General features: G+C 42.2%; 1 protein-coding gene across 2 annotated transcripts in view; it reads right to left on the minus strand.

Annotated features, from left to right (window-relative positions):
• LOC145347637 (ferric reductase 1-like) overlaps positions 1-15,446 on the minus strand; it is a 54,471-nt gene that overhangs the window by 22,776 nt on the left and 16,249 nt on the right. For both annotated transcript variants that reach the window (XM_080195291.1, XM_080195290.1), the window contains exons 5-9: positions 12,427-12,571; positions 8,222-8,404; positions 5,757-5,855; positions 4,328-4,478; positions 436-549 (exon numbers count right to left, since the gene is read on the minus strand). In XM_080195291.1, coding sequence (XP_080051417.1) covers positions 436-549; positions 4,328-4,478; positions 5,757-5,855; positions 8,222-8,404; positions 12,427-12,571 — 692 coding nt within the window. The remainder of the gene's footprint in view (positions 1-435; positions 550-4,327; positions 4,479-5,756; positions 5,856-8,221; positions 8,405-12,426; positions 12,572-15,446) is intronic.

Below are 15,446 nucleotides of genomic sequence, written 5' to 3' on the forward strand. Positions count from 1 at the left end.
CAAAAGTGCAGCAGCCAAGGTGAATCAAATAATGTACAAGTGAGTGGAGAACATTGAGGAGGAGACAATTGATACATCTTGGCGAGATCTCCAATTACAATGCTCGATGATGCTCGTCTCCTTGGAAGAAGGCCCCATAACACCAGGATGCTTCCAATGCTTTTGACCTGGCAGATGTGGTCACATCTCGAATATTTTAAAGATTCTAAAAACCCATACCAACACATGTGAATGGCACGCAAGAGGAAATACCACTTTTCTCACAGTGGGAAATCCAACCTCAAAAGAAGTATGTGCCCATGAACAAGGCCACACAGAGGAAAATTGCATTTACAGCAAGTAAAATTGAGTTCTGCAATCTGATTCACATCTCTTTTGGGAGACAAGAACCTGACCTTTATATTCACACCGATCATTTCAGTACAATTCACTTACCATGAGCCTTAATAAATAGGGGCGATCGAGATCCCGTGAGCTCACGAGGGGGTCCACCAAAGTGAACCTTCTCATGTGTAATCAGTGGCTGGCGGTGATGTTTATGAATTCTTCCTTCAATAAAACAAAATAACCAATAGTTATATCAAATATATTACACTTGTAAATCTCATTACTTATTTTAGTTAGTGCATCATTATGGCAGCATAAAACATATTGTGCAAATAATATGATGATGAGAAAGATAAAAAGCAAGTTGTCAAATTAACACCAGCCCTGAAAATGAAATGTGCCGAAACACAAGAGGAAATTAAATGTTTATTCAGGGAAAACAAATGTAATTATTTAAAGTGGAACATAAGTAACAATGGCAGTTAAGTAGTTATATAACAGCTTTTTCAAGGATCAGTCGGGAAATGTCTTGCATGGATTCAGACTGGGATGTTTGCTGGTTCAATTTATTTTGATCTTAGCCATTGCATCTAATGGGAACTATAGGATGTAGAATCATTGAATCCCTACAGTGCAGAAGGAGGCCATTTGGCCCATCAAGCCTGGACTGACAACAATCCCACCTAAGCCCTCTCCCTGTAACCCTACATATTTACCCCATGAATCCCCCTGAACTAAGGGGCAATTTAGCACAGCCAATCCACCTAACCTGCACATCTTTGAATTTTGGGAGGAAACCGGAGCATCCAAAGGAAATCCATTCAGACATGGGGAGAATGTGGAAAAGACACTTGAACCTGTGGAATTGCAGTCCAACACAAGCACCTTCGAGAGAGGAGAATGGAAAATAGGTGGACAAACCATTAGAAGGTGGTCTGTCAATCCTCAGGGCAGCCCTCTGCAATCACCTCAAAAAACATCTTCACTAAAAATTCAGAACAAGACAAAAAATGGGACTATAATTCCCTATAAGCATGATTCCAGAAGGACAGCCCTATCATACTGCACATCAGAGCATTATATGGTAAGAGTTTTGCCAATTTACAAAGAGAGTTGAGATCATTACTCCACAAGGTGATGCTGAGCAACTACACCATTTTAAATCCTAAACAGGGCAAATGCTAGACCATTAAAACTAGGTAGTATGGCGGTACAGTGGAATTGAACCTGGGTCCCTGGTGCTGTGAGGCAGCAGTGCTAACTACTGTTCCATGATGTGGAGATGCTTTCGTTGGACTGGAGCAAAAAACAGAAAAGTTTCAGAACACCAGCTTAAAGTCCAACAGGCTTATTTGTAGCAAACGCTACAAGCTTTCAGAACAGGCTGAAAGTCAGGTGGGTGGGAGTGTTGATCACAATGTAGAGATGCCGACGCTGGTCTGGGGTAAACACAGTAAGAAGTCTCACAACACCAGGTTAAAGTCCAACCAGTTTATTTGATAGTAATCCTGATCATAAACAGGCCACAAAGACACAAACTCAATTTACATGAATAATGAATGGAGTGTGAGTCTTTACAGCTAATCAAGTCTAAAAGGTACAGACAATGTGAATGGAGAGAGCATTTAGCGCAGGTTAAAAGGATGTGTATTGTTTCCAGACAGGAAAGTTAGTGAGATTTTGCAAGTCCAGGCAAGTTGTGGGGGTTACAGATAGTGTGACGTGAATCCAAGATCCTGGTTGAGGCTGTCCTCATGTGTGTGGAACTTGGCTATCAGTCTTTGCTCAGCGACTTTGCGCTGTCATGTGTTGTGAAGGCCACCTCGGAGAACACTTACCCAAAGATCAGAGGCCAAATGTCCGTGACTGCTGAAGTGTTCCCCAACAGGAAGAGAACAATCTTACCTGGTGATTGTTGAGCGATTTTCATTCATCCGTTGTCATAGCATCTGCATGGTCTCCCAATGACATTTTCTTCCTTTGAACTCATGGTGAACAATCACTGAAACAACTATAATGATGACACCAACAAGTTCCATTGCACCATTAGACTCCCTATGGGCTACTCTCCCGAATCGATTACATTCTTGGACACAAGCATCTCCATTAAGGACGGTTACCTCAGCACCTCACTGTACCGCAAGCCCACGGATAACCTCACAATGCTCCACTTCTACAGCTTCCACCCTAAACACATTAAAGAAGCCATCCCCTACAGACAAGCCCTCTGTATACACAGGATCTGCTCAGATGAGGAGTTTTGCAACAGATACCTCCAGATGCTGAAAGATGCCCTCATTACAACAAGATATGACACTCAACTCATCGATAGTTCTGACGCGCCACAGCCAAAAACCGCACCGACCCCCTCAGAAGACAAACACAGGACACAGTGGACAGAGCATCCTCTGTTGTCCAGCACTTCCCCAGAGCGGAGAGGCTACGACATCTTCTCCGGAGCCTTCAACATGTCATTGATGAAGACAAACATCTTGCCAAGGCCATCCCCACACCCCGACTTCTTGCCTTCAAAACAATCGCATAACCTCAAACAGACCATTGTCCGCAGCAAACTACCCAGACTTCAGGAAAATAGTGACCACGACACCACACAACCCTGCCACAGCAACCTCTGTAAGACGTGCCGGATCATTGACACGAATGGCATCATCTCACATGAGAACACAATCCACCAGATACACGGTACATACTCTTGCAACTCAGCCAACATTGTCCACCTGATACTCTTTTCAGGAAAGGATGTCCCGAGGCTTGTACATTGGGGAGACCATGCAGACGCTATGACATCAGACGAATGAACACCGCTCGACAATCACCAGGCAAGACTGTTCTCTTCCTGTTGGGGAACGTTTCAGCGGTCACGGGCATTTGGTCTCTGATCTTCGGATAAGCATTCTCCAAGGCAGCCTTCACGACACACGACAGCACAGAGAGTCACTGAGCAGAGACTGATAGCCAAGTTCCGCACACAAGGACAGCCTCAACTGGGATTGTGGGTTCATTTCACACTATCTGTAACCCCCACAATTTGCCTGGACATGCAAAATCTCACTAACTTTCCTGTCTGGAAACAATACACATCCTTTTAACCTGTGCTTAATGCTCTCACTCATATTGTCTGTACATTTAAGACTTGACTAGCTGTAAAGACTCTCATTCCAATCATTATACATGTAAATTGAGTTTGTGTCTTCGTGCCCTGTTTGTGATCAGAACTCCCACGATCTGATGAAGGGACAGCCTGTTCTGAAAGCTTGTGGCGTTTGCTACAAATAAACTTGTTGGACTTTAAGCTAGTGTTGTGAGACTTCTTTCTGTAACTATGTTCCATACATGGTTATCTGGATATTCTGTTGAATAAGGATAGATGAAGGAGGGTGGGGGCATGGTGGCACAGTGGTTAGCACTGCTGCCACATAGCGCCAGAGACCTGCGTTTAATTCCCGCCTTGGATCACTTTCTGTGTGGAGTTTGCACATTCTGAGTCTGCATTTGTTTCCTCCAGGTCACCAGTTTCCTCCCACAGTCCAAAAATGTGCGGATTAGATTGACTGGCCATACTAAATTGACCCTACTGTCAGCAGGGGTAAATATGTGGGGTTACAGGAATAAGGCCTGAGTGGGATTGTGATCAATGCCGGCTTGATGGGCAAGAAAGAATCCCTACAGTACAGAGGAGGCCTATGAGAATAAATACAATGCCACTTCAACTTTGTCAATAATTTTTTCTATGTTTTGTATCTCTTTCTTGTGCATGTTACTTTATTCAGGCTCCTGCTATCTCAAAGTAGTCTCATATGACTTTGCTTTGGCAAGTGGAGAAGTCAGATATTTGACCTGATTTCCTATCTACATTAGCACTGTTGCATTGAAACACCTAAAACCACTTAGCCCACCGAGCTGATTAACCATGTAATCAATACTCACTGCTGTGCACTCTGCAGATATATTTACATTGTTTATAAAGTGACAAACCCACCATTCTCAGCTCTTCCTTCTGCTAGGAAAATGTAATATTGTCTATCCAGCAGGTCAAAACGTTCGCTGTATTCAGGGAGATGAATGTTCCTCCTGAATGAACACTGAGTCACCCCATCTTCAAAACTCCATGCCATATCATGAAGAGGAATCTGCAATAAATGTATCATTGTTGAACAGCAAATTATTTTCCCAATTTCATATCTATTGCCATTAATGAGCATGAAAAGAAAGGAACGTACAAATGTAAGAAAGTTTAGCAAGGGAAGTCTATACCCACTCGTTCCCTTCCAATGACATTCACTCTATACAGAATACAGGTCCCTCCTGGTCCCCCCACGCTGACGATACAGTAAAGGAAGCCCACCAACACCTCTGCTTTCTCAGAAGACTAAGGAAATTTGGCATGTCCATTATGACTCTCACCAACATTTACACATGCACCATAGAGTGCACTCTTTCAGGCTGTATCACAGCTTGATATGGCTCCTGCTCGGCCCAAAACCGTAAGGAACTACAGAAGGTCGTGAATATAGTCCAATCCATCACTCAAACCAGCCTCCCATCCATTGACTCTGTCTACGTTTCCCACTGCCTCGGAAAAGTAGCCAGCATAATTAAGAACCCCAGTCATCTCAGACATACTCTCTTCCATCAGGAAAAAGATACAAAGGTCTGAGATCATGTACCAACCAAGAACAGCTTCTTCCCTGCTACCATAGAGTTATGAATGAGTCTACCTCGCATTAAGTCGATCTTTCTCTATACTCTAGCTATGACTATAACACTACATTCTGCACTGTCTCCTTTCCTTCTCTATGTATGGTACGCTTTGTATAGTGCACAAGAAACAATACTTTTCGCTGTACATTAATACATGTGACAATAATAAATCAACTCAAGGGTACTATTATTTTACCATACACCTCCATCCAACATGACCTATTGAACTCCAATCTTATGAACACTAATCTTAACGAAAAAGGGAACCAGGCCAAGCATAAAGCAAGCTATCACCCAAGATGAATTACATCCTCCCTAACATTCTGTTTTTAAATACTTTTATTGCTTTTTATCTCCACCTTTTCAATCATTATCATTCCAGCTCCAACCAACTGATCCTGAATCAGTTACTTGTTCTGGGAGTTCATTCCACATGTTTACTGTGGTTGGAACAAAATGTTTCTCCAATCCCAAACCCTGTTCAATATAAGAAAACGCAACTTACAATTTTCTTCTAGAAAATGCCACAAACTGCAGTGACTAGTTAACTTGTTTTAGTGCTGTCGGTTGAGGGAAGGATGGTTGCTGGGAAAGTGGGAGAATACTCTATCCATCTTCAAAACTTACACAGAAACTTTATAAGGACCTGCATCATTCAGACAGGCATATAGATCAATTGAGATAATAGAAGGCATTTTTGCACCCACCTGAGAGTTCAAAATTGGATGTGAACGGCCAGTGGAATGGGCTGGATTGATCTGTACACTTTGATCATTTACAACACACAAATAGATGTCGTCATTACCCTGATAAAAGAAGATTGTTAAGTAAATACAAATCACACCTGGAATAACCAAACCCCACTATGTCAATATGCCATCTATCTGCACTTATTTTTTGTTGCACTATTTACTTTCTCATTAACAAAATTACATAAGGTCCTACTGCCAATGGATACATTACAGACTTGCATGTCCTAGTCATTCCCCTGTAAAAATTAATTCCTGGACCGAGCAGAACTGTGTTCATCTCACACTTCCAGTGGGATTTTTGCAAATTATTGTTCCTGAGTTTTTCAATGTATAATGGGATTGAACGAGTGGAGTGGAGGAGAGGGTGGGGGTGGAGTTTGAGGACTCTCTCACCAGGAATGAAGCAATAGCTCCCTGAAAATGATGGGGAATAACCTATTGCCCTGTTACCGATACCACTACAGTCACTGCAAACGCCAACCAAGCTTCATCCAGCAAAGTCAGTAAATGCTTTGCCTAGCATCAGCTGGCAGTCCAGTCAAAGAGAGGTCATAAGGTAAATTGTGCTCTGTATGTGAGAGTGCGAGGTAGGGTGATGGGGCGGTGCTAGAGGAACAGGAATACTCCCAAAATTGCAGCTAAATCATAGAAGCTTATCACTGCCCCCTCTCTCCATTCTGGACAGTGAGATGGGTCGAACAGGGCAATAGCCCACATTTCTTAAGTGGAAGCCATAGAAAACCCCTAAGCTTTTTTCAACAATACAATAATAAGATAAAAATTACCCTTGGACTCCTCTTTGGCTACAGAAATAACTGATATGAGGCAACGTGTACAGAATGTACACCTCACCCAGTAATGTCCTAAAATGTAAATTCAAGATCCCATCCAAGCTTTAGGCCTCAATGTGCATGTTAAAGGACTTAGGTGTACATTTCAGTTGCCTAGAAGTAGGTCTGAGGAAAGATAGGACCTGGGTGTCACTAAGAATGGGGCTGTAATGACTCTACCATTTTGGGGGCACCACCATCCCATTTCCAACCACAGAGGTCTTAAAATCACTTGCTTTGTTTCTATTCTAAGTTTTGTCCCTATCTGAATATGTATTTTTCAGAGGAATACTGGATAATAATTCCTTTGGTCCCATGTCCCCACCCCATTTGCTCATAGAAACAGTATATTTCAATGTTAATATTAACATTTAAAAAAAATAGATTGCTTGGAATCCGTCATTCTATTAAATGCAATAAGACTTAGAATTTAGTTTTGGCATATGTTAATATTGAAACCATTGCGGCTGCCAAGGTGTTTGACTCACAGTAACATCAGATCTGCAGTATAATTTTGCGATCTTTAAAAAAAAATATTCTTTCATGAGTTGTGGACGTCACTGGCTGGGCCAGCATTTATTGCCCATCCCTAATTGCTCTTGTGAAGTGGTGAGTCACCATCCTGCAGTGCATGTCCATCTGCATTGCTGTTCAGACGGGAGTTTCAGGATTTTGCCCCAAGTGACAGTGAAGTATTGGCGGTATAGTTCTGGGTCAGAATGGCATGTGGCTTGGAGAGGAACTTGTAGATGATCTCATACAAATGCTACCCTTGTCCTTCTTGGTGGTAGAGGTCACAGGTTTGGAAGGTACTGTTGAAGGAATTTTAGTGAGTTGCTTCAAAGTGTCTTGTAGATGGTCCACACTGCTGCCACTGTGTGTCGCTGGTCGAGGGAGTGAATGCTGAAGGTTATGGATGAGGTGTCAGTCAAGCGAATAGCTTTGTCCTGAATAGTGCCAAGCTCGAGTGTTGCTGGAATTGGGCCTTGACTTCATTCCAAAGGGGAACGGCAAGAAATTTATGGAAATCTCACATTGGAGTGTCAAATCTGGTTAAAAAAAATCACGGAATGTGTACGTTTGTTAAACTTAATAGGAGTCAGTTTCAATAAACATTCTCAACCACCTTCTCAAGCGGCATGATGGCACAGCACTGCTGCCTCACAGCACTAGGGACCCAGGTTCAATTCCCGCTCAGGTCACTCACTATTTGTGTGGAGTTTACACAAACTCTGCGTGGTTTTCCTCCAGGTGCTCCAGTTTCCTCCCGCATTGACCGGAACAGGTGCCTGACTACGGCAACTAGGTGAATTTCATAGTAACTTAATTGCAGTGTTAATGTAAGCCTTATTTGTGCCTAATAAATAAACTTTTTTGTTAAATAATTAAAGATGAAACTCTGCAGATATTGGTGAGCAAGAATGCTGACAACTCTCTCCTCTGTGAGAGGTTTCCAACAAGAGCCAGGACTACGAAAGAGAGATTGAGTGGATTGAATTGTTGGCATATCAGGACACTCACAAACATTGTTAATATTGGCAACTGCCTTCACACAACACAAGGAGAATTTTAATTTCTTATGATACTGACCATCCATTTATCATCTGACAGGGCGAAAGAGATGTAACCATTTGAAGGTCCACTCAACTCAAACAGCACTGAAGAATCTTGTTTTGTGAAGGAGAGGAAGAAGCATAATCGATCCAGCTCAGGGTCACATCCAGAGGGATTCCGCAGGCAAAATTTTTTATTGCCACATTCTGTCACATTGAACTGGCAACAAAACAAGCTAAAATGGATCATTTCCATATAGTTGGTGAATGAGCATGATATTTTTCTCATTGCATTAAAGGCTGCACCTTAGCATGACAAAATTAATTTTAAACTATTTCCATGCATGCACCCAAGTTAAAGAAGTGGTACTCTCATCAAATGATATGTTTGGAAATAGATATCAGTGATGCTGGGTGGGGAATCAATAGAATCCCCAAAGAAATCACGTAAATGATTAAAAACAGCTGTAGGGTAGTATGGGGTGCCAGGGACGTGGGTTCGAATCCCAGCTTGGGTCACTGTCTGCATGTTCTCCCCATATCTGTGTGGGTTTCCTCTGGGTGCTCTGATTTCCTCCCACAGTCCAAAAATGTGCAGGCGTGGTTACTTGGCCATGCTAAATTGCGCCTAGTGTCAGAGTAAATACGTGGGGTTATGGGAATAGGGCCTGGGTGGGATTGTGATTGGTGCAGACTCGATATGCTGAATGGCCACCTTCTGCACTGTAGGGATTCTCTGATTCTATTCTATGATTCTTCCTGTGTCTGGATGGGTTTCCTCCCTCAGTCCGAAAGACATGCTGATTAGGTGCATTGGCCATGCTAAATTCTCCCTCAGTGTATCCAAACAGGTGCTGGAGTGTGGTGACTAGGGGATTTTCACAGTAACTTCATTGCAGTGTTAATGTAAGCCTACATGTAACATTAATAAATAAACATTTATCCAGAATGTCCAAAGTAAAAGCACGAGATGGTGAGATCCCAGGGAAATTCTCTCTCAAAGGATTTGGGAAAGACTGATTTAGCACAGCATGACATCTCATCAGGCCAAGTATCATAACTTGATATAATCAAACCAGTGAAATTTACAGATTCTGGGTTAATCAGAATCACTCACTGCAGCCAACCATCAGTTTTTTTTTCCGTTCATGGGATGTGGGCATCGCTGGTTGCCGTTGAACTAAGTAGCTTGCTAGACTATTTCAGAGGGCAATGAAGAGTCAACCACATTTCTGTGGATCTGGAGTCACATGTAGGCTAGAGCAGGTGAGGGTGGCAGATTTCCTTCCCAAAAGACAATCAAAGAGAAGGGAAGTACAGCTCAGGAACAGGCCCTCCAAGCTGGTGCCGGTCATGATGCCCTAACCAAGCTAAAAAAAATCTTCTACCCTTACGCGGTCTGTATCCCTTTATTTTATGTCCCAATCCAGATATCTCTTAAATGTTGCTAATGTGTCTGCTTCCAACACCTCCTCTGGCAGCACATTCTAGGCATCCATCACACTGAAAAACTTCCCCCACACATCTCCCTTAAACTTTCTCCCTCTCACCTTAAACTTCTGCCCCCTTGTAATTGACACTTCAACCCTTGGAAAACGCCACTGACTATCCACCCTGTCTATGCCTGTCAATGGTGTGGATCGATAGCTGGTCTCCCCTCAACCTCCATTTTTCCAGTGAAAACAATCCTAGTTTATTCAATCTCTTCTCATAGCCAACACCCTCGAGACCAGGCAACATCCTGATGAATTTTCTTTGCACTCTCTCCAAAATTTCCACGTCCTTCTGATAGCGTGGCAACCAGAATGCATGCAACACCTCAAATGTGGCCCAACTAAGGTTTTATGTAGCTGCAACATGATTTGCCAATTCTTGTATTTAATGCCCTAGCTGATGAAGGCAAGCATGCCATATGCCTACTTAATCATCTTGCCAGTTTAGGGAACTGTGGACCTGCATGCCCACAGTTAATGTTCTTTAGGGTTCTGCCACTTACAGTATAATTCACACCTAAATTTGATCTTCTTAAATGCATCACCTCGCACTTGTTTGGATTAAACTCCATCTGCCCTTTCTGTGCCCAAGTCTCCAATCTATCTATATCCTGTTGCGTCCTCTGAAAATCCCCGGCACTATCAGCAATTCCACCAATCTTTGTGTCATCCGTAAACTTTCTAATCAGACCACTTATATTTTCCTCCAGATCCTTTATATATACTACAAACAGGGGTCCCAACACTGATCCCTGCAAAAAAACCACTAGCTACAGATTTCCATTCTGAAAAACACCCTTCCTCTGTTAGTCTGTCTTCTATAACCAAGCCAATTTTGTATCCATATAGCTACCCATCCCAAATCCCATGTGATTTTAATCTTTGTACCAGTCTGCTATCTGGGACCTTGTCAAATGCCTTATTAAAGTCCATATACACCACATCCACAGCCTGTCCCTCATCAATTATCTTTGTTACTGCTTCAAAAAACTCAATCAAGCCGGTGAGATATGACCTTCTCCATACAAAACCATGCTACCTGTCACTAACTAACCATTTCCTTCCAAATGTGCATATATCCTGACCCTCAGTATCTTCTCCAAAAGTTTTCCCATCATGACACCAGGCTTACTGGCCTATAATTTCCTGGATTATTCCTGCTTCCTTTCTTAAATACGAAAACAACACTGACTATTTTGCAGTCCTCTGAAACCTTGCCTGTGGTCAAAGGAGATGTGAAGATATCTGTTAAGGCCCCAGATATTTCTCCCTTTGCCTCCTTCAGTAACCTGGGATACATCCCATCCGCCCAGGGGACTACCTTAATGCAATTCAGGATACCCAATACTTCCTCCTTCGATATATTGACATTAGTCAAGACATGAGTGATCCAAACGGTTTTACAACTATCAATAGTAGTTTCATGGTCATCTTAATTCCAGATTTTTTTTATTGAATTCAATCTTTCATCTGCCATGGTGGGATTCAAATCCAGTTCCCAAAAGTATTACCCTGGGTCTCTGGATTACTAGTCCAGTGACCACTACGCACACCACTTCCCCACTGCATCCAATAAAAGAACACTACACTGTAAAGAAGAGCACAAAACATAACCTGTAGTGCGACAATCTTAATCTAACCTGCCCATCAGGAACATCAGATGCAAGTTGCTTTTACACAATGCTGACTTTACTCTGCATTGAAGTCATTAGAGAGGTAGGCTGGAATTCTCCAACTGTATCTGGGATTCTCCAGTCCCGCTGCAGTGAACGGAGGTTTGGCTGAGCGCCAAATTCTCCATTCTCACTGGCAGCAATAGCTGGGGCATGCAGGGACAGAACATTCCAGCCATATACTGGGTGGGTATAAAACACACACTCCAACCAATCTTAAATATTTCCTGCAAGATGAATATAGATTAAAATCATTCCCCCAAATATCAAAGGAAGAAATTGTCGCCTAAACGTTTTGACTTGAAATCACATTTTATATGATAGAAATTTAATCCTGTGCTTCCTTTATGTAATACAGGCACTCTTTATTAAAAATTAGACTTGGAAAAAATCATAGAATTCTACAGTGCAGAAGGAAGCCATTTGGCCCATCAAATCTGCACCAACCACAATCCCACCCAGGTCCTATTCCCATGCATTTACCACTGCTGGCCCTCTTGATACTAAGGGGCAATTTAGCATGGCCAATCTACCTAACCTAATCTTTGGACTGTGTGAAGAAACCAGAACACTCAGAGGAAACCCATGCAGACACGGGGAGAATGTTTAAACTCCACACAGACAATGAACCAAGCTGGCAATCGAACCTGGATCCCTGGCACTGTGAGACGGTAGTGCTAATCACTGTACCACCTTAAAATAAGTTAAACATTTCCAAAGTTATGTGAATGAATCTGCTGTACAATGCTGATCTCATTACATCGACAGTAAACCATCAGTTCCACAGGCTACTTCTTCGGAAATTATGCTTAAATGGGAATTTTCGACAGTTATTGAGAAATCCCAAGATAGGTTTCCACAAGTGTCCACCCAAAATGTGAAGCTCAATTTCAGTTAGAATAAGATTTGTAATGCAGAAAGGTGTAAGAACAATTTTCATAAAATAAAATTTAAATTCAGTAAATCATTCACATGTCTACTCAAAACATGAATCAAACTTATTTCTAAACATGCTGTGTCATCTTTCCCCCTTGAAATCCAACATCTTATCCTGAATCTATTTGGAGGGCACTTACTGGTTCAGTCAACTGGTTGGTAATTGGTAAAATTGGTGGAGATTGTGTTGTAGTCTGCACTGGTAGAGGAGGGGCATTTAGTTGAGAAATCACTGGACCACGTAACTTCACCCAGTAAATGTTGAACTTCTGAACCACTGTGACCCTGAATTGGAAACAAATGAAATTAAGGGAGAAATACAGAAATGTCCTTTCTCAGTCAAAAAAACAAAGGAAATATTTACTAGTGGATGGTGGAGCTCAATCTCCTATGCTAAATTCTAGATACAAACAATCTGTTTGGCCACTTCCAATCTCAATGGATACCATGGGGGCAATTTTACCATTTCACCCCACTGGCCAATGGGTTCTTTCAGTTGGTCCCCTGCAATGGCCCCTCCCCAGGAGGTTGGGGGTTAGGGGGAATACCTCTTGATCAGTGCCAGCCTGGCACTCTGGCACAGCCCACCTGCCCAAAGGCTGATCGGGCAGCCGTTCACTGTGAGGGGGGGGGGTGGAATGAGGATCAGTTCAGGCGAGTGCAGGGGTCGTGATAAGCCCTGGGCTCCAGTGGTAGGAGTTGAGGGTGTGCTTTGTTTAGGCAGGCTGAGTGACAGCCTCTCTGCTAGAGACCTGCACTTGCGCAAATAGTGTCCTCTGCTGCTCTCAGCCAGTATTCTGGTGACTCGAGCCCCATTCCCTCCCTCTACAGGCAAGAAACCATTTCTGCTGATTTTATATGCACTCACAAATTTGAGTTCACTCAAAAAAAGAGATCTGAAACTCTGACTCCCGTCCTGGATTTTGAATTTTTCTTATTAAGGACCCTGCCCCCACATCTTCCTCTCTGCAGCAAACTCTTCTAATACTTCACTTGGAAAATGAGGAGAGCCCCAAACTTGACAAGTGTTTCTGATATTGCTACAAATGACAGCCAAAAGAAATTGAGCCCAAGAGTTAAAGATGCAAGGCCTCCAGCACAATAAAGATATATCTGAGCATTTTGCCAGGCAATGGCTAAGATATGTAGTAATTTGGTAATGTCTGGATCAAAATTATTTCTAAACATCCTTTCCCATCTCTCGCCCTTGAAATCCAACACCTTATCCTGAAACTTTAGAGGATGCTTACTGGTTTAGTCAGCTGCGAGTTAATTGCCAATGTTGGTGGAAACTGTTTTAATCTGTGCTAGTAAAAGATTTTTTTTAAAATACAGATTTTCAATCCATTGGAAGTATTGGAAATAACAAGCAGGCAGTTTTTATATGTATGGCACAATCCTCACAGCTAGCTTGCTGCCTAAAGAGTGGGAAGATGAAACCCTCAGCCAATGTAGCTCAGAATACTGCCTTAAAGTATTTGCATTGCAGTTACCATTTCTTTACTCTGGTTTGCCGAAGTGATGCAATATTATACCGGAAAAAAATCAAGTGGGACTTTAACAGAAGATGCAGCAACTTACATTTATACAGTCCATTTAACATAGTTAATCATCCCAAGACACCTAAAGGCAATATAAATAACTTGGAGCCACAAATGCTGAGCTTCAGAAGAAGATATTAGGGAAGATGTTCACCGAAGTAGGTTTAAGGAGCATCATAAAAGAGAAGAAAGAGATTGAGAGGCAGTGAAGTTTAGGGTGGGAATTCCAGAGCTTACAGGCAATGTAATTGAGAGCACGGCTGCCAATGGTGGGTAAAGTACTATGTATGTGAATATGATTAATCATAGAATCCTTACAGTGCAAAGCAGTCCTTTGGCCCATCGAGCCTGCACAGATAACAATCTTACCCAGGCCCTATCTCCTAAACCCACGTATTTACCCTATTAATCCCCCTAACACTAAGGGGCAATTTACTATAGTCAGTCGATCAACCTAACCCACACATCTTTGGAGTGTGGGAGGAAAACACCCAAAGGAAATTCATGCAGAAACAGGGATAATGTGATGAATCAGAAAGAGTGGAAGGGTCTGAAGAGGTGGCGATGAGATGGAGCTGAGTATCATTGCCATAAGTGTGGGATCTGGTAATGTGTTTTTGGATGATATCATCAAGTGATATATGAGAAGTAGAAGGGGGCCAAGGATACTCCTTACGGGAGTTGAGAAGCAGAAGATTTTGCATCTGATCACTGGCTATGATTAGATATGATGTGGAGATGCCAGCGTTGGACTGGAGTAAAACAGAAAGAAATCCCACAACACCAGTTTAAAGTCCAGACAGGTTTATTTGTAGCAAAAGCCGCAAGCTTTCAGGACAGCTTGTCCCAAAGGCTTGCGGCTTTTCCGACAAATAAACCTGTCTGGACTTTAAACTGGTGTTGTGGGATTTCTTTCTATGATTAGATACACAATAGAAACAAGCTAAGTCAATCACACTAAGCTGGAGATCAGGAGGATGGTGTGGCCAACTGTCTCAAAGTCTGCAAATTCCATTGCAGAATGTGAACACACCTATCATCAATTACCCTTGTTGCAATATATTTACACATTTGGCCTCCATTTACTGTAGAAAAGGTAATGAAATTTTATTCTATTATTTTATACTTGTACAGTGAAAATAAAGTGAATAGTTCCTAAGTGATTAAGCTTCAGGATCTGTTCTGCTATTGATGTTTTTGATTCCTTTATTTCACGATTCAATGACATTCAATTGTGTGTTTGCAGTAGGTGGAAAGGAAGTATAGTTTAAAGATTATTTATTAGTGCTTACATTAACACTGCAAAGAAGTTATTGTGAAAATCCCCTCGTCTTCATACTCTGAAGCCTGAAGGAGAATTTGGCACGGCCAATGCACCTGACCAGCAAGTATTTCAGAGTGTGAGAGGAAACAGGATTATCCAGAGGAAACCTATGCAGACACGGCAAGAACATGCAGACTCACACAGACAGTGACCCAAGCTATGAGGCAGCAGTGCTAACCACTGTGCCAAAATGCTGCCCTTTTTATTAGGGTCATTCAGGGATATTCATGGATAGGGTCATTCATGGTATAAAAATGTACAATTCTTATCACAATAAAATGTGATAATCTGGGAA

The sequence above is a fragment of the Carcharhinus amblyrhynchos genome, chromosome 9 (genome assembly GCF_965287045.1).
Source record: "Carcharhinus amblyrhynchos chromosome 9, sCarAmb.v2.hapA, whole genome shotgun sequence".
NCBI lineage: Eukaryota > Metazoa > Chordata > Chondrichthyes > Carcharhiniformes > Carcharhinidae > Carcharhinus > Carcharhinus amblyrhynchos.